Below are 17856 nucleotides of genomic sequence, written 5' to 3'. Positions count from 1 at the left end.
TAGTGATAAAAATGCAGTATGCACAGGATTTTAGTAGAACCAGAGTATCAAACTACCAATCTTTCTGTGTATTCTACAGGTGGAAGGGTACAAAATCAAATTTCCTATCCACAATGGTAGATGAATCCAGAAGTATATAAACTTGTTTTGGTCAGAGTCTTTCCTAATGGGATTATGATCTACTTACTTAAGATGTGGCTGTTTGCAGAATAGCAATCTTGGTCTCCTCATGAACATTCTGCAAATCCTGCCTTCCATAAATATGTTCTGTTACAAGTGCTACAGAAAGAGTAGGGAAGATTTGACTACTTGGTATCCAGTGAGTAGGATGAGATTCTCAAGTCCTAGTTGTTGGCCTCGGTCTCCTGAGTTTGTTTAGTTACAGTCAATTTCTAACCATTGGCGGTTTTTTGATTGCAGCAAAGTAACATTTTGCAGCTGAAGAAAGATTTGTTCTAGTTCAGGTATCTGTATAGTTGGAGCTAGAAAAGGACTTAACCATGTCCTATCATACTACTTGCCTGAGCAGAAAAGGATCTCACAAATATGTTACAGTGGGGCCAGGCAGTCTATTATATGAGTTCAGGCAATATGAAATAGGAGAAGTGAGACAATCTTGTTTCTAGATATTTATTTATTCAATTTCTAGCCCGCTTTATTGCAAAGCTCAAGGCGGGTTACAGAACAAGTCATACCCCATTATTAAACCCTGTCCCTAAAACCAACACCTCAATAAAATATCAAGATAGCAAAGTCCCTCCTCTCCCACACAGTCTACCACCAGGGGATCCCCTCGATGATATAGCATAGTCTGAGTGGGCCCAGTAATCTTAGGAGCCCAGCCTCAACCAAAGACCCTGGTGGAAGAGCTCCGTTTTACAGGCCCTGCAGAATGCTGATAGTTCTGTCAGGGCCCTCAGCTCTCCCAGGAGCTCATTCCACCAAGTTGGGTCCAGGGCCGAAAAAGCCCTGGCCTGTGTTCAGGCCAGGCATATTTCTCTGGGGCCAAGGACCTCTTAAGAGGTTGGTACCTGCAGGGGCCATAAGGACACAAGCGGTCCCTCAGATAGGCAGGGCCCAACCCGTGGTTGGCCTTAAAGGTTAAAACCAAAACCTTGAACCTGATCCTGGTCACAACTGATAGCCAATGCAGCTGCCTCAGCACCAGCTGGATATGGGCCCTCCAAGGTGTACCAGTGAGGGCCCTAGCAGCTGCACTCTGCACCAGTTGGAATTTCCAGGACAAGGACAAGGGTTGGCCTGCGTAGAGCAAGTTGCCCATTCTTTCTCCTTAGGTAATGATAATCACATTCATTCTGTTCCTGCCAAAACTGGGGTGGTGCAGCTCAGCTCCAGAATAATCCCCTTTATTCCTTTATCTGCAGGTAGTGGTGGTGCTGCAGCAAGTCTTCCAGCTCATCCAGAAAGTGCTCAGCAAGTGGCTGAATGATGCTCAAGTTGTGGAGGTAATATTTCCCCTGATAAAAACACCCTGGCCTTGGTGCAAGGTACTTTGGCAGCAGAGGATAGGACTGGCAGTAATAGGTTTAAATTAATTGTAGAACGATACTGGCTAAATATAAGAGAAAATTTTTTCAAAAAGTAGTTCAGCAGTTGAATAGGCTGCCTAAGGAGATGGTGAATACCCCCCCCCCCCAGCAGTCTTTAAGCAGCATCTGGACAGATACTTATCCTGGATCCTTTAGGCCAGCGGTTCTCAACCACCGCCGCTCTGCAACCCCAACAGCAGGGGTGGCGGCGGTGACGTGCACGCACATGCCACCGTGTGCATGCGCTGCCACTGCTCCCATTGTAGGGGTCGCAGAGCGGCGGCATGGCGCTAGCCTCCTCTGCACCGTCTCAGAGCTTACCGAGGTGGTGCTGAGGAGGAGGCCAGTGTGACAGGAGAGGCGGCGGCAGTGGCTGGAGCAGCAGCGGATGCATGGTGCTGGTCTCCTCCGCACCACCTCAGTGCGGTCCAAGGCGGCGCAGAGGAGGCCAGCACCATGCTGTCGCCACCCCCACCCCCCAAGAAAGGCCAAATGACCCCTCGGGGCGGTTGTGATCCCCAGGTTGAGAACGGCTGCTTTAGGCTGATCCTGCATTGAGCAGAGGGGTTGAACTAAATGGCTTCTGTGGCCACTTCCAACTCTGCGATTCTATGGTCAGGTACAAATGGCAGTGCATGAACTGATTCTGTCACTCTGGTTCCTGGACTGAAGGTGTCTGCCAACTTCTTTCTGTATAGAAGAGGAAGGAATTTCATAGGAAATTTGTTTTCCTAAATGCTAGCTTCAAAGGTATCTTGTATCAATGCAAAGGAGAAGATATTTTGGGATAAGCCTTAGCTGAACACATAACTAAGTTCTGAAGCGAGATGAGTGAATCCTCATTCTTGCAGTTTCAGGATCCTTGACTGCCACTGGAAAACAAAACGCACAGCACATTTTCTTCCAAAGTCAGCCCTTTTCAAGGACATGTGAACTTCTCTTACTGCCAGTATTGAGTGCAGTACATTTATTTTCAAAGGAGTGCTGATTAAATAGGAGCTAGTGAGTTGGTGCAGATATGAGTATGTGTGTATGAGGCTGGCAGTAGAAGTCATGAACCAAAGGGCAGCGGTTGGGATGGATAAACTGTTTGTTTCATACATGTGTGTACATGCATGTGTCTCTTGGGATAATCCAACTTGATCAAGAAGGATGCTGGGACAGGGGATCAGACACCTCAGAATGTCCCCTCCCATTTCTACCTGGTTTGGGAAATAGTGGATCTCCCTACAGCTTAGATTGCAGGAGAGGTATCCCAATGTCAGGCTGAAATATGAGGGCATTTTAAGTGATTCCATTAGAATTTGAACTATTAAAATATTCAAAAACAACGAGGTTCATGGGAAATGAGTCACACGACTTGGGCTCTAATTCTAGTGTATCCTCCTTCAAGATCAGCTGTTTAGTCCATCCCTCCCTTGACACAGTCCTCCTGTCTCCACAGTCTGTGTGCTCTATCTTTGAGAAATCTGTGAAGACCCTGCTGGATGACTTTGCACCCATGGTACCTCAGCTGTGTGAGATGCTGGGTCAGATGTACAGCACGATTCCTCAAGCATCTGCAATTGATCTCACAAAGCAGGTAATCCAAATTAGAATTGGGGCTCCTGGAAGATGTCCAGCTGAGAGCACTCTCACCCACCTGATCCTCTTGGCTTCCTCTTTTCATTTCCTTCAGTGCAGGAATTGTTCAAAATGTATTATTTTATCCTCTTCCCTCTCATCACCACCATGCACAGAAAACTGAGCTATAGTCTAGTACTTGCTATTTGCTCACAGGTGGCATATGCAGGGGTCTTGCTGATACGGGTTTAGTCAGCTCCTAACCCTCTAGTGTAAGTCACTGATGCTCAGACTAAATGTCTGGTGGGATGGAGTGTTCTGTACTGTTTATGCTTCATTTTTCCCTACCTTTGTCTCTGCAGCTGGTTCACATCTTTGCCCATGAGCCTGCCCACTTTCCACCAATCAAGGCACTCTTTCTGCTCGTCACATCAGTTACACTAACACTCTTTCAGCAAGGTAGGTGTGCTTTGGCATCCACACTGTGGTGGGGTTGCCACATTGGGAGTGATTTTTCCTAGCCTCATCTTTGGATTGCCTGAGGATGCCCTTCCAGTCATGGCAGTTCCCTGTTCAATATCTCAGGTTTCAGTTTCTTTAGCTGGTAATACTAGAAGGCCAGAACTAGAAACACTTGTGGACATGTACTATCTGGCATGCTTCATCCTAGGTAATTGCCTGAGGATAGTCGCACTGTTCATTTATTATTTATTTGTTTGAAATACTAGTGATCTTGTCTTTCCACCTGTCAACAGCAGCTCAAGATGATGTGCAAAATCCAATACACATGGTATTATCCTTCCCACCCTCACCTCAGCTTCTCAAGGCTAGAGACTTCCCTGTGTCCTGGCAAACTGAGTCAGTGTAGAATCCTGCAAGTAGATGGAATCAGTTGTTTCCTTTGCTTAATGCTTAGGTTCTGGTAGGAAGCTAGACTCATTAGAAAGTGTGTTCTTCCATCTTCCATCTTAACATATGACTGGATGAAACTGCCTTATACAGACCATTAGTCCATCAAATGCAGTACTATCTTTCCAAGGTCTCTGACTGCTACCTGGAATCCTTTAATTGGAGATTCCGGAGACTGAACGTGGGATTGTCTGCATGCAAAGCCTGTGCTCTCCCTGGGAGCCAAAGCTTCTCCCTAGAGCCACCCGCACTTCCTTGTGGAATCACCCATGTCAATCAGTCCAAATAAAGGGCTCTTTTATCCTTGCTCTCATGCTCAAAGGGTTTGTACTGCTACTTTTTTGAGTCCCTGTTGAGCATTTGGGTTGCCTCTGCTTCCATGGAACTGCAATATCAGCAGCATGCTAGCTCCCATTTAGGGGACAAGTTTGGAGTATGTGTTCAGTTCCAGTCAAATTCTAATGGCATAGAGTAGGGGTAGTCAAACTGCGGACCTCCAGATGTCCATGGACTACAATTCACATCAGCCCCTGCCAGCATTGTAGTCCATGGACTACAATGGGAATTGTAGTCTATGGACATTTGGAGGGCCACAGTTTGACTACCCCTAGCATAGAGTGAATGGCAGAGCTTCTGCTCCTTTCTCCAGATGCACAGGTGAACTTGAAACTATATGTGAGACTACCATGCTTGGAGTGCTGCACTATTATAGCCTAGCTTTGGCAGAGATAGCTATGGTGTTAGCACAGAGGAAGAGGATTCTGATCATGCCAATACAAATGCTGCTGAAGTAAGTATGGTTACCAACAGCACTACTAGATTACCAGACCTTTGTGGGAGGAATTGGCTTCTTTCCAACCAGTCAGGCATCTGGGCATGGGTGAAGGGTGAAGTCATGCCCATCAGGAGCTCCAGTGGGTTTCCACTGTAAGGGAGAGAGAGCTGTAAGGCTTTGTGCCCTCTGTGCACTTATAGTAGATTTATCATTGCCTCTGGAGACATCTTTCAGAACCGAGTGTTTCATGATGAGGACATCCATGTCTCCAGTGCAAATGTGCTAGCTCTCCAGGTGAAACTGATATCCCATATCAACTCTTGCTTTGCCTCTCCTCCCTTGCTAGGGTGCAACAAGCTCCCCATTCCTTTCCTTGGTGCTTGGCGGGGGATGCTGGGCAACAGGCCCATTCCTTTGCACTTTCTTTCTGTTCTTGGGTTTCCAAGCTCCATGATTTTTGTATGTTTTGTTTCTTTAACTTGCTTCAAGCTGCTCATGTGCCTGCCCTCTTCAACCCCCCATGCACCTTCCCTTCCTACCCTTACTCCTGTTTTCACTTGTAAATTCTTTCTGTATCACATAACTATATGATGTTGAGTTGCTGTTTGTATGATTTTTCTCTTCAGTTACATCTTTATTATATTTTTAGGGCCCAGGGATCATCCTGATATTGTTGATTCATTTATGCAACTCCTGGCACAGGTGTGTTTTAGTTTCTTATTCATTCACTTTCTGTTCTATCTCTTTCTCTTTTTTAATTCAATTTAAACCTATTTTAGCTTTCTGTTGACAACGTTTTTTCCTTTTAGTTGAATATCGAGTTTCTCCATCTGTTTCCGTGGAAGTTGAAAACAAAACATTCTCCTTTTCATAGGTCTGAGTTTGCCCCTTCCTTTCCTTGAGGGGTTGTACCAAGTGATGCAAGAAGGCTTGTGGGTTTGTCTCCAGGCTTGATGTTGTGACCTGGTGGCACAGGATGGGGCTGCAGCAAAATGGCAAATGAGACTGAGAGCTGGAGCAGTAGCATTCCTGGCTTCTGTTCGTGTGCGTGTGTGCGTGTGAATTGTCAGCCCTAGCTGAATGTGGACAGGCCCACTGTCTCCGGGCATTGGGTGGGAATGATATGGTATTCTTGGGCAACCTGGATTGCACCCAAAGGTCTTGGTGGCCATCTGATCCAGAGCCATCTAATAAAGGAAACGGCAGCAGGAATGAGAGGGAAGGCAGGAAAGCCAAAGTGTGTCTCTCTGTTTGGCCTTAAAACCTTTTTGGACTCTATCCTCCCATACTGCCATCAGGACTTTGCAGCTATAATTTCTTTCAGGTTGTGGCTCTTTTATACAGCCCTGTCATTAATGCTATGGTGGCATCATTCAGAGGGCAGTGCTGATGAAGTAAAATCTGTATTGTGTCTGGTGGGCAAGGAGGGAGGACACTTAGTTGTGGAGCCCCTAGATTGGAAATAAGTAGCAATTCTAGGAACTGCAGATGCAGGGGTGGGTGGGGGGACTCAGTTTTCCTGATTATGGCAAGATGCTGGCAGTAGGGCTAGTGTATTGTATCTGGAGCGGTTTCCATGTGGTGTGATGTGGAAAGTATTCAAGCATTTAGCCCCCCCTTGTGGCAGTTTACACATCTAGCCGACTTCATGTCATAGTATTGTCTCTTGCATGCTTCTTTTGGAGAGCTCGACAGAAATGTAAGAGAAATTGGAAATTCTGACATTTAACATTAAGATTCTGAATATAAATCTCAAAATAGATATTACATCTTAAAATTATTATTTTCAAATTTAACCTAAAAATTTAGGTCTCAAACCAGGCATTTTATCATCAGGTTAAAGGAATGCCAGCAGCCAACAGCAGTTAAATCACGAGAATATTTTTCTTCCAAGAGAGAAAGGTAGAAGTAGGAAGTTGAGGAGAAAACTGAATGTTATGATCAAGGAAACACTGAGGGGCAAAAAGAAAAAAAGAAAAATCCAGTCTGACCAAAAGGTTTGAGAAGAGGGGAAAGAATGGACTGAGAAAAATGTATTTGGTCAGCCATATGCCCTTTGCTGAAGGTCCCATTGTAGCTCCAACTCAATAGGGAGATATTGGAGGAGCATAGTCCACTTGCTGCCTATATCCAGTCTGAGGTTCTCAAGGTGCTCCCTATGAGACTAAAGAAGCTGATGCCTGATCTCAAGTCTACATTATTCCTGAAGAGAAACAGCCTGGTATTGCATACAGAACAAACTGAAACTTAAATGGATAGGATTTCAGTAAGCTTGGAACAATCTTGTCAGCATGACTTTTTATAGTCTCGCCCACCCCAGCCCTTTTCTCCCTTGGTTGAATAACCTTTTGTTACTTTAATTGACATGATTTATGTGAGAAAAATCACATCAGAAAGTATCTGGATCTGGACAGATGCAGCTGCTGATGCCTCTTAGTGTATTTCATCCCCTGACCAGGATATATCAAATCTAATGGCCTGCAGAAACCGCACAATATACTTGGAATTATTCGCATCGTTATCTTCTCCCGGGCCTTCATGTTTATGAATCCATTGCTCACTCTCAAACTTACCTCTGACAGCGAAGTTGTGAAGGGAATGAAATTACCCAGGTGTCACACTGATACAAAACCAAAACATATAGTATACTGGAATAAATCTGTCAACACATTCACAGAAGAAACTTTTTGGAAGTGTATTTCTTCAGCTGTATTATGGTGTGGGTATTTTTTTTAAATCCCTATTTCAGACCATGGTTGCTGAAATTAATAGTAAATGTTCAGGCTACACATACAATTAATCTGAAAAGCATATGTTTAACATGTGTTTCTAATGTCTGACATGGTCTTGTTCAATACAGGAGATATTGGTGGTTCCACCTGGAATAACTCTTCTCCAATAGACACTTGGAGTCTGAGATCATTGCCCTTTGTACAGTCATGTTAGTGCCAGCAGTCCATGGAGATTACTTTTAAAATGGCACTGTGTCGGTGAAAACCCATCTACAGAGACAGAGAGAGAGAGAAAGAGATGCTTCCTCAGCAGCACCACTTGTGTAATGATGTGCCAGCTTTCTCTTCCTGGCTAACTCAGTGGGCGATATTCCAGTTGCCTGTGAAATTCACTCAGAAGTTCTTTGTGTCACTTTTGGGGATAGCAAACAGTTTGTGGGACAGGAGATTTTCCAAGACATTTTGTCCAGCTTTCCTCACAAAGAGCACAACTTTTTCCAAAATGGTTCTAAGAGGGTAGGAAAGTTTGTGAAGAATAAAGGTCACGTGGAATCATTATTTTCATGATTACTTTTTCCCATTAAGATGCTTATATATTGGATGTTATGCTTCAGCCATAAATTTTTACAAGTTTTACAGATAAGTGATAATTCTAGAACTCTTCAAACAGTTTTCATGCTACCATCCATAATTGAGCAGGGAATCCCTGGCATTCTTTTAGCATGGCAAAAAGCTGCTGATGCGCCTTATCTCAACATCAACAATTGACTCTGTTATCCATTCCCCTGGGGAAAGTAAAGAAAGTTGTAAGGCATGAGACCAATGTGTTCAATATAATTCAACCCTAGTCACTTAAGCCTATTTTCCTTGTTCTGTGCTAGTCATGTGGAACAGCCCATGCTAAAGTACTGATATTCCTGCATACTATCAAAAGGGCCCTGAAATAAAAACATGTAGCTGAGGGCTCTAGATAGAACACAGGCATTGGGATAACAATAGCTGCATACTTAGCTATTTCTTTACTGCTGAATTTATTTATCCTTTCTTTTGGTAGGCCCACAATAAAAACAATATATAGTACAATCAGTTCTAAAATATTCAATGGAGTAGTCCAGGCTTATTAAACAGGTGGTTTGAGGCATATGCCCAACTGCTGTTAATGAAGCCGGATGAGAGTAAAGCCTAGAAATTTTGAAAGACTGGTGCTACCACTGAGAAAGCAGTTCTTGTGACCCTCCACTCTTTTTGTTCAGATGGTTGTAGATCTTGGAATAGAACCTCAATGGATGGTTTAAACACAAGGGGGAATTAGTGGTTTAAGAATAAACATGTTTCTCTGGCAACAAAGATCAAATTAATCAACTCCGTAGTATTCCCGATTACTATGTGTGCATGTAGTGGACAGTGAAGAAAGCTGAAAGGAAGAGAGTAAAGTCCTTTGAAATTTGGTGCTGGAGAAGAGTTTTACAGATACCATAACCACCAAAAAGACAAATTAAGTTGATTCTAGATCAAATCAAGGCTGAACTCTCCCTAGAAGCTAAAGTGACTAGATGGGCCATGTTATGGTCATGTTATGAGAAGACAAAAGTCACTAGAAAAGAAAGTAACGCTAGTAAAAGTTGAAGGCAGCAGGAAAAGAGGAAGACTCAATATGCGATGGATTGATTCCATCAAGGGAGTCACAGCTCTCAGTTAAAAGACATGAAAATGAATTTTAATGATAGAATATTTTGGAGGACATTAATTCATATGGTTGCCATAAGTAGTAAGCCACTTGATGGTATGTAACATACAACATAGGGCAAATAATTTATTGAATGGTCAAATATTGAAGATGGTCTAGTTTGAGAAGGCATAATCTGACAAGCCACTCAAGGTTTATGATTAGCAGAGAGCTATTGAATCTCATGTGGCCTTTCTCTGGTAGTCACTTGGCTCACTATTAAATACAAAGACTTTAGAACAGTGGTCCCCAACCTGCGGGCCGCGGCCCGGTGCCGGGCTGCGAAGGCCATGGCGCCGGGCCACGGCTCCCTCTCCCCGCCCCCCCCCCGCAGTAAAAAACTTCCCAGGCCATAAAAAACTTCCCAAGCTTGCGGCCCGGGAAGCTTCTTACTGCGGGAGGGCAGGGAGAGGGAATCAGGGCAGGGCTGCGCATCGCGCATGCGCGGCCTCTGCAGGCGCGGCCCGCAGGTGCAGCCCGACGCGTGGGCGCAACGCGACCCGCGGGTGCGGCCCGATGTGCGGGCGTGGCCCGATGCACTGCCGGTCCCCAGCCTCAGAAAGGTTGGGGACCACTGCTTTAGAAGACCTGGGTTAACAGGTCTAATAATCATTGCTTCCTTATTTTGTACAATAGATGGTCCCTATCCAAGATAACTTCAAGTTGCTGGGCTAAATGATATCACAGTCTTCAATATCTGTCACAGGCAAATGAACTTATACTTGTACAGAGATAGCTGAATTCAGATGAAAGATTTTTTTACATTGTCAGCAAACAAAAAGCTGAGAGAGCAGGTCAAGCACAAGGGTCAGTTTGCTAGAATGAGATTATTGGGCAGGTAACTAAATTGTTTGTTCAGTGAAGTAAACAGAGTTGTAGCACATGAAAATAATTGTTCATTTTCTCTTTTGCTCTATAGTTACAGCATTTATAGGCTGCCTGTCCAATCAGGGGAACCAGAGCGGCTAACAAAATTGTGTCAGAAAACCAATATATACACTTCATAATTTTCCTTACAATTTCCTTTCTTTGTTCCCCAAGCCCTAGTTTTAAAATAGTCAAGTCCTTCTGGTTTCTAAAGGTTGTTCAACTAATGCTTGTGCTATCACAAAATCAAATTTGTGTTGCCAGTATGTCAGAGAGAAAGTAGAATGAGAAAAAGGGATTATAATTTCTTTAATTATCTTTTATTGCTCCAACACTAATTGATTATGAGGTCACCACTGAGCTACTAAGGATTCCTTGCTCAGGCAAACATGTTTAGAAAATAAGGATGTTTAGATGCTTATAAATCATAGCTTTGGTGTACAGATGTAACTGCTTTGAAATGAAGGCAGATTATGAGTATGATAAAGGAAATATTTTTGAAATATATATTGTGCATCAGCGGTCCAGCTTTAAGACTGAACTATGAATGCTCATAAAGATCTCTCCCAGAAATTAATTTTTGTGTACTTCAGTTGCACTACTCTAAATCAAGGATTTTTCTCCCAGTAAGCAGTTTAATGGAGTACGGAAAGTTGCAGGAACAAATATCTTATTTAATCTTCTACTTGGCCTTGTTACTCTTTGCCTTTTGTGCCATGTAATATTAAATCTGTATATCAGCGAAGTGTGTCTTCCACTTAATCAGTTGTGATGTTTTAAAGAAATGGAAAAACGTGCACATTCAGGATGACAAGGAAAGCAAAATGTTCTGTAGTAAGGTGATAGAAGAAAATACTATTAAGAAAAACAGTGAAAAGACTTTTCAATACTTGATGGGAGTTTTGAAAATAGACTTTGAGATGGAAAAATGTGGTGATCTGCCAGGCAAACATTGAGCACAGGTAAACGTTCAAATTCAGTGCTGCTTTACTAATGCATGATGGTGAGGGACATATATCATCCTTCCTATTGTCTGGGCTTTTGTATGAGGGCAATATTGACAATTAGGGCAAGAAAGTTGGAACTGGGTGGAGAAAACATATTGCAACCTCTGTTTTGCAACTGTGAATAACCAGCATGATTCAGTTGACTGTCAGAGTGCTTTGTCATCTCAGGTGATGCTGCTTCAGTAAAAAAAAAAAAAAAAAGAACACATACTTTGCATGGTTCAGTGGAGGAAGGTTCTTGCTGACCAATAGGATGGCTGTTTTATGGGAATATCATGGCAAACCATGCCCCTTTCAAGGAATAGGAGCATAGGTGTGGCTGCTGTCCATGGTGCTGAAACAATTTTTAGACTTCTAAATGTCTTGCCTATACTTGCTGTCTCTGGTGCTGAAATAAGCTGGTTTCCAGAGTGGTAGCTGAGTTAGTGTATTGTAGCAAAATCAAAAAGAGGTCTGAGGATGCATTTAAAAACTAACAGCATTTTTTCCAGCATGAGCTTTCATGAGTCAAAGCTAACTTCTCCAGATGTCTATTACTCCAACTTTAGTCCATCTAAACTGGCTCCCATTTTATTTATTGATTTGATTTGATTTGATTTCTATACCGCAGTTTACATACAACATGGGGGATACATGGAACGAATTAATATATAACATAAACAAATACAACAACAACAATCTAAATAACACAATTTAAGTGATCTTAAACAATATAATAGGAACGGAACTTACCTAAGGCCCTTAAAGAGGACAGACTGGTTCAAGCCATGGAGAGGATGTCTGAGGGGGGAACCTGTTGTCAGTCTCAGGCAAATGTTCAGACAGGGCCCTGATCTCTTTGGGGAGCTCGTTCCACCAGGTGGGGGCCAGGACAGAAAAAGCTCTGGCCCTCGTTGAGGACCAACGTGCTTTTTTGGGGGCCAGGGATCACTAACCAGTTGGCAGTAGCAGAGCATAATGCTCTTTTGGGGGTATAAGCAGAGATACAGTCTCTTAGGTACACTGGGCCCAGGCCACAGTGGCCTTGAAGGTAAGAACCAAAACCTTAAGCCTGATCTGGAATTCAGTTGGGGGGCCAGTTGAGTTGTTGAAGTATAGGCCAGATGTGAGATCTCCACGGTGTATTGGTGAGAAGCCTGGCCGCTGTGTTCTGCAACAATTGCAGTTTCCAGATCAAGGATAAAGGTAGGCCTGCGTAGAACGAGTTGCAGAAGTCCAGTCTAGAGGTTACCATCGCATGGATCACTGTGGCTAAGTGTTCTGGTGCCAAGTAGGACACTAGCAGCTTGGCTTGACAGAGGTGGTAGAAGGCCTGCCGCACTACTCTTGTGACCTGTGCCTCCATGGAAAGGGAGGCATCGAGGATTACCCCCAGGTTTCTGGCAGAGTGGACTACTGTTAGATGTACTCCCTCCAGGTTGGGGAGTCATGCTTCCTCACTTGGTCCCAAGCCACAGGACCTCTGTCTTTGAAGGGTTGAGCTTCAGATGACTCTGCTTGAGCCATTTCATCACTTCTTCCAGGCATCTGGTTAAAGTTTCTGGAGGGTAATTGAGGCAGTCATCCATCAGGAGGAATAGCTGGGTGTCATTTGCATATTGGTGGCAACCCAGCCCAAACCTCCATACCAGCTGAGCAAGAGGGCACATGAAGATGTTAAATAAAATAGAAGAGAGGACTGCTCCCTGTGGGACTCCACTTGTGAGCTGATGACGGTTGAATACTCTCTTCTCCTATTTCAACTCTCTGTCCGCAACCCTGGAGGAAGGAGATCAGCCATTTGAGAACTGGGCCCCGTATCCCGGCATCCATCAAGAAAACAAAGATCATGGCATCCGGCCCTCTCAATTCCTGGCAAATAGATGGGGAAGAAATGGAGATAGTGACAGATTTTATTTTCCTGGGCTCCAAGATCACTGCAGATGGGGACTGCAGCAAAGAAATTAAAAGACGCCTGCTCCTGGGGAGGAATGCTATGGCAAATCTAGACAGCATCCTAAAAAGCAGAGACATCACCCTGCCAACAAAAGTGCGTTTAGTCAAGGCTATGGTATTCCCAGTTGCAATGTATGGCTGCAAAAGTTGGACCATACGGAAGGCCGAGCATCAAAGAATTGAGGCTTTTGAACTCTGGTGCTGGAGAAGACTCTTGCGAGTCCCTTGGACTGCAAGGCGAACAAACCGGTCAGTCCTAGAGGAGATCAATCCTGACTGCTCTTTAGAAGGCCAGATCCTGAAGATGAAACTCAAATACTTTGGCCACATCATGAGAAGGAAGGACTCCCTGGAGAAGAGCCTAATGCTGGGAGCGATCGAGGGCAAAAGAAGAAGGGGACGACAGAGAATGAGGTGGCTGGATGGAGTCACTGAAGCAGTAGGTGCAAACTTAAATGGACTCCGGGGAATGGTAAAGGACAGGAAGGCCTGGAGGATCATTGTCCATGGGGTCGCGATGGGTCGGACACGACTTCGCACATAACAACAACAAATCCCGGCATCGGCAAGGCGGTGAGCTAGGAGCTCATGATCTACAGTGTCAAACGCTGCTGAAAGATCTGATAGTATAAGCAGTGCTGACCTGCCTCAGTCTAGTTGGCAATGGAGGTCATCCATCAGGGTGACTAGCGCAGTTTCCAACCCATGGCCAGGCCGGATTGTTTCCAATCCAAATTAAAGGTGCTGGTACTGACCTTTATAGCCCTGTATGGTTTGGAACCAGCATACCTTAAGGACTACCTGCCATACAAACAGTCATGTTCTGAGGCCTCGTGTTGGGTGCCCTTTTTTCTAAAGTTCGACATGTGGAATCCTAAGAAAAGGCCTTCTCAGATGTTTCACCAAAACTATAGAATTCCCATAGCAGAGAAATTTGTTTGCTTCCTTCTGTCATTGTCTTCTCCTGACAGATGAAGACTTATTTTATTTGTCTTGTGTTCTCTCACTGAACCCTCCTTTTTATCCCATGTCTTAATTACTAATTTTTATAAATTTTATATAATTTTTTAATATATTCTACACTTAATTTTAAAGCACTAGTTTTATAATGTTTTGAGTGAAAGGAAGAAGGATGAGATGGAGTCAGAAAGAGGCTTAGTATGAATGTCATGAATCTTTCAGTTGTGATTCTCTGTATAGTTGCCTGAAATGAACTGAATTGTTATACGTAATTGAAGATGAGAGATGCCAGAGGTTCCAGCCTCTCTCATGTGGTGTAAATAAATAAAAATGTAATAAATTAGGATGAACAATAACTAATCAAGGACGAAGCAACCTGAGACAAAAGATAATTGACAAAGTACGATATGAATTATTAAGGAAAGTCAAATTAAATGTTTTTAAAAATGCATCATGTTGAGCTGTTAAAATTACATTTAATTAAAAAAAACTCAGATCTTTATTTAAAGCAGATTGTTTAATTCTAATTCAGCACTTTTGCCCTCTGTCTTCTAACTGAAGTTTTGTGGCATTTTGGGTTGTTATTGTTGAGGCATTTTTGTAAAGCAGTGGCTTTCCAACCTGCAATAGGATGTCCAAGAAGATTAAAATGTTCACCCTGCTATTTATGTCATGTCAAATTTGTATTAGTTGATTCTCTCACATTTGTCCAGTATAAATACTAGAAAGGCACTGTTGGCATATGTGCTGTCTGCTGTCTATACTGGATACATAAGCTGGCTCATGCTGTAATAAAAGCTGTTAGTTTTTGCTGTAGTTTGCTGAAATATGCAGGCAAGCAACATTATATATAGGGCACAAATAAAACATGTGAAAAATGTGCTATTCCCTTTTCCTTGTGCACTAGAGGTGACCTGAGCCTTCGGGGAGGGCAGTATATAAATCTAAATAAATAAAACAAATAAATAAATAAATAGCTAAATAAAGCAGAGGAAGGACTTATGAAAATCTTTATTTGTAGCGAAGTGGGACTTCATTGAGTTTGTATCTAGATAATGTTTCAATTGCATGTCTGTTCAGAGGCTCTTAGTTAACTGGGGTCCTAGTTATCCCTGGTTTCTGAAATTCCCAGCTTGTATCCTTTTATTCCATGTATGGCTTACTGTACACCATGGCCAATGGCCAGGTAAGTGCACATGCAGGTCTTGGCCAGGGAGCTACTCTATGGCATTTGCTTGCCAGAGCTGTGTTTATTCTCTGTGTATGTGTGTATACCTTACAGGCACTTAAACGGAAGCCTGACTTGTTCCTGTGTAGCAGCCTGGATGTCAAGGCAGTGTTCCACTGTGGTGAGTAGACACATCCGATAAAACTGTTTTTTGAAGTGACTGGGCAAATTGTTCTCATCAGGTGGCGTTCTGCTGCTTGAAGCTCCAGACAGATGCTAAAATTGGGGCAACCCCCCATGTTTTTAATATGGAAATATCCCTCCCTAACAAGACAGGCAGAAGTCTCTTGTTATTTACAAAAAGGAAGTTATCTTTTATTCCTTGCCCATGTAGAAAGCTGTGGGTTGTGGTAGATTAAGTCTTGACTAGTGCTGCTTTTCCTCTAGGCGTGATCTCCTTGAAATTCCCTGAAGCACCAACTGTCAAATCTGCCTGTGGCTTTTTTGTGAGTATTGTGTTTGTGGCAGATACTCCTTTTGCTGATTGTGGAATTACCCTTGTCTGAGCCATATTCACTTATGGCTAATTAAGACAGAGCCATGTTTGGGCAGGTGGCTCAGAAGCCCTCAAAGTTCCACTACAACAGGAACAAAGTAGAGAAGCACATAGCACCAGTGTGAAAGCGACTCCTTTCCAGGTTCCTGAAAGGATTTTTCTACCATAAATTTTCACATGAGGGTGTCTTGTCTTCTGCTGTGTTATTTTTGCTTTTAGGGGAAGATGTTGTCTGGTCTGTGACGAGGCACAGAAGTTTCTCTGCCAAGTGACAGACAGTTTGCATCAGTTTTTCTCATCTTTTTTTTTAAACCAGACTGAGCTGTTACCACGCTGTGGGGAGATTTCACCCGTGGGTCAGGTGGTTCATGAGAATGGCAAAATGCTGCTGCAAGCTGTTCTTGAGGTAAGGAGGGGGGACAGTGGTTTTGCAAGCTAGACTAGGAGCAGCAGGCGTGTTGTATACTTAATTAAATAAAATTTGAGAATTATGCTTCCTTGATACCAAAATGTTGCAATCCAGTCCTATGTATGTTTCCTTGGAAAAAAGCTTCACTAAGTAAGCATGCATAGGACTGCAACTATAGAAGATGCTAATGCTCTAATTCAAGACCTTGGTAGGTTGAGGTTTTCTCATATACTGCAGTTTGCTGAAAAGGCTGTCTGGATTTGTTTCACCCCTGCAGGGTATAGGTGGCCAAGCCTCACGCAATTTGATGGATCAGTTGGCTGAGATCCTTTTTGCTCTCAACAAGCATTGCTTCAGTTACTTGAGCATCTGGATCAAGGAAGTGATGCAGCAGGATGGTTTCCCATCAGCCCGTGTCACCCCTGAGCAGAAGGAAATCTTCAGTCAGCAAATTCTTAGGTGAGTTTTTTCTTGATGCTTTTCCTGAGGAACTGTGTGTTCCTGAGGAACTCTAGCTGTTGAATATCTGTTACATTCCACAACATGCACAAGCCACTATAAATGAAAGCCCCTGCTATTTTATACATAGAGCAGGTCCTCAGCTTCTCCTACTGTGGAGAGCTTAATACAAATTGAGGAGCCTTAAAGATTGGTATCATGACCAAACATACCTATATACCTCTATGTGGCCTAGAGGGATCTGCAAGATAAGGAGAGAACGGGATGAATTGGTGACCAGGGATGAATGCCGGGTCAATTAACATTTGGGAAGAAGGAAACATGAGGCATCCCAGTGGCCAAGAGAGAGTGGAATATTGTCACAGATGTTCTTTTATGGGAGGCTAGTCAGACCAGGATCTAGGAACCCACCAAATGGGTTGATGTCTGATGTTTCAGTTGCCAGCTTTTAGCCCACTAGAATGTAAGTATGGAAAATGCAGCAGATTCTTTGGCATCATTTTGGGCTCTCTGTCTCTTTAGTTGATTCTACCATCTGGTTTTCACTTCATGAAACTTTCCACAAAGTTTGCAGAACAACATGTCAGAATGTTGCGACTTCATTGGCATTAATTTTGAGCCACAGGGTCAGTTTTCACAAAACGGCATCCTGCCCCCTGAACACTACACTGTTCTTTAAAAATGTAGGCATAGTTCACCAAACTGAATCAAGCTGAAGCCTGGTCTGTCAAAGTTCAATCTGGAAATCTATTGAGGCCTAGCATTAGAGATGAAAGAACTCAGGGGAGAAAAACAGAATTTTTTTGGGGGGGGGGGTTGTTATTTGCTGAGGACTTCCAATGTTGGAATTCTCTTGTGACTTTTTATTCCTTCTGGAATGAGTGGAACGCTGTTTAAGAGGCTCTATGCACTCAAAATATTGCAGGAAACTTTTTCAGATAATTCACAGCATTAGGTAATGGTGAGTCCTATATACTGTAGACATACAGACCATATTTTTAAGGATACGTTTCTCTAAATGTAGCTAATTTTTCTCCATGACTAATATGCTGTAATATATACAATACACTAATAATTATAATGTTTAACTTGGTATATTGTGCTGTGTTATGAATGAATGAGAGTTCCTCTATCCAAATAATACATTTCCTTTTTTTCACTGCTAAAAGTGCATTTTTGTTTATAGTATGTTGAGATTTATAATTTTAAATTTCACAGATACTCCCAAGAGTCTAATTTT

General features: G+C 43.1%; 1 protein-coding gene across 2 annotated transcripts in view; it reads left to right on the top strand.

Annotated features, from left to right (window-relative positions):
* The window catches only part of IPO13 (importin 13), a 67616-nt gene that overhangs the window by 47813 nt on the left and 1947 nt on the right, over positions 1 to 17856 (top strand). For both annotated transcript variants that reach the window (XM_077334037.1, XM_077334038.1), the window contains exons 12-19: positions 1386 to 1466; positions 2995 to 3132; positions 3476 to 3572; positions 5447 to 5499; positions 15307 to 15373; positions 15640 to 15698; positions 16065 to 16154; positions 16435 to 16616. In XM_077334037.1, the coding sequence (XP_077190152.1) occupies positions 1386 to 1466; positions 2995 to 3132; positions 3476 to 3572; positions 5447 to 5499; positions 15307 to 15373; positions 15640 to 15698; positions 16065 to 16154; positions 16435 to 16616 (767 nt within the window). The remainder of the gene's footprint in view (positions 1 to 1385; positions 1467 to 2994; positions 3133 to 3475; positions 3573 to 5446; positions 5500 to 15306; positions 15374 to 15639; positions 15699 to 16064; positions 16155 to 16434; positions 16617 to 17856) is intronic.

The sequence above is a fragment of the Paroedura picta genome, chromosome 4, assembly GCF_049243985.1.
Source record: "Paroedura picta isolate Pp20150507F chromosome 4, Ppicta_v3.0, whole genome shotgun sequence".
NCBI classification, from domain to species: domain Eukaryota; kingdom Metazoa; phylum Chordata; class Lepidosauria; order Squamata; family Gekkonidae; genus Paroedura; species Paroedura picta.
This window is presented reverse-complemented; position numbering and strand designations above follow the sequence as displayed.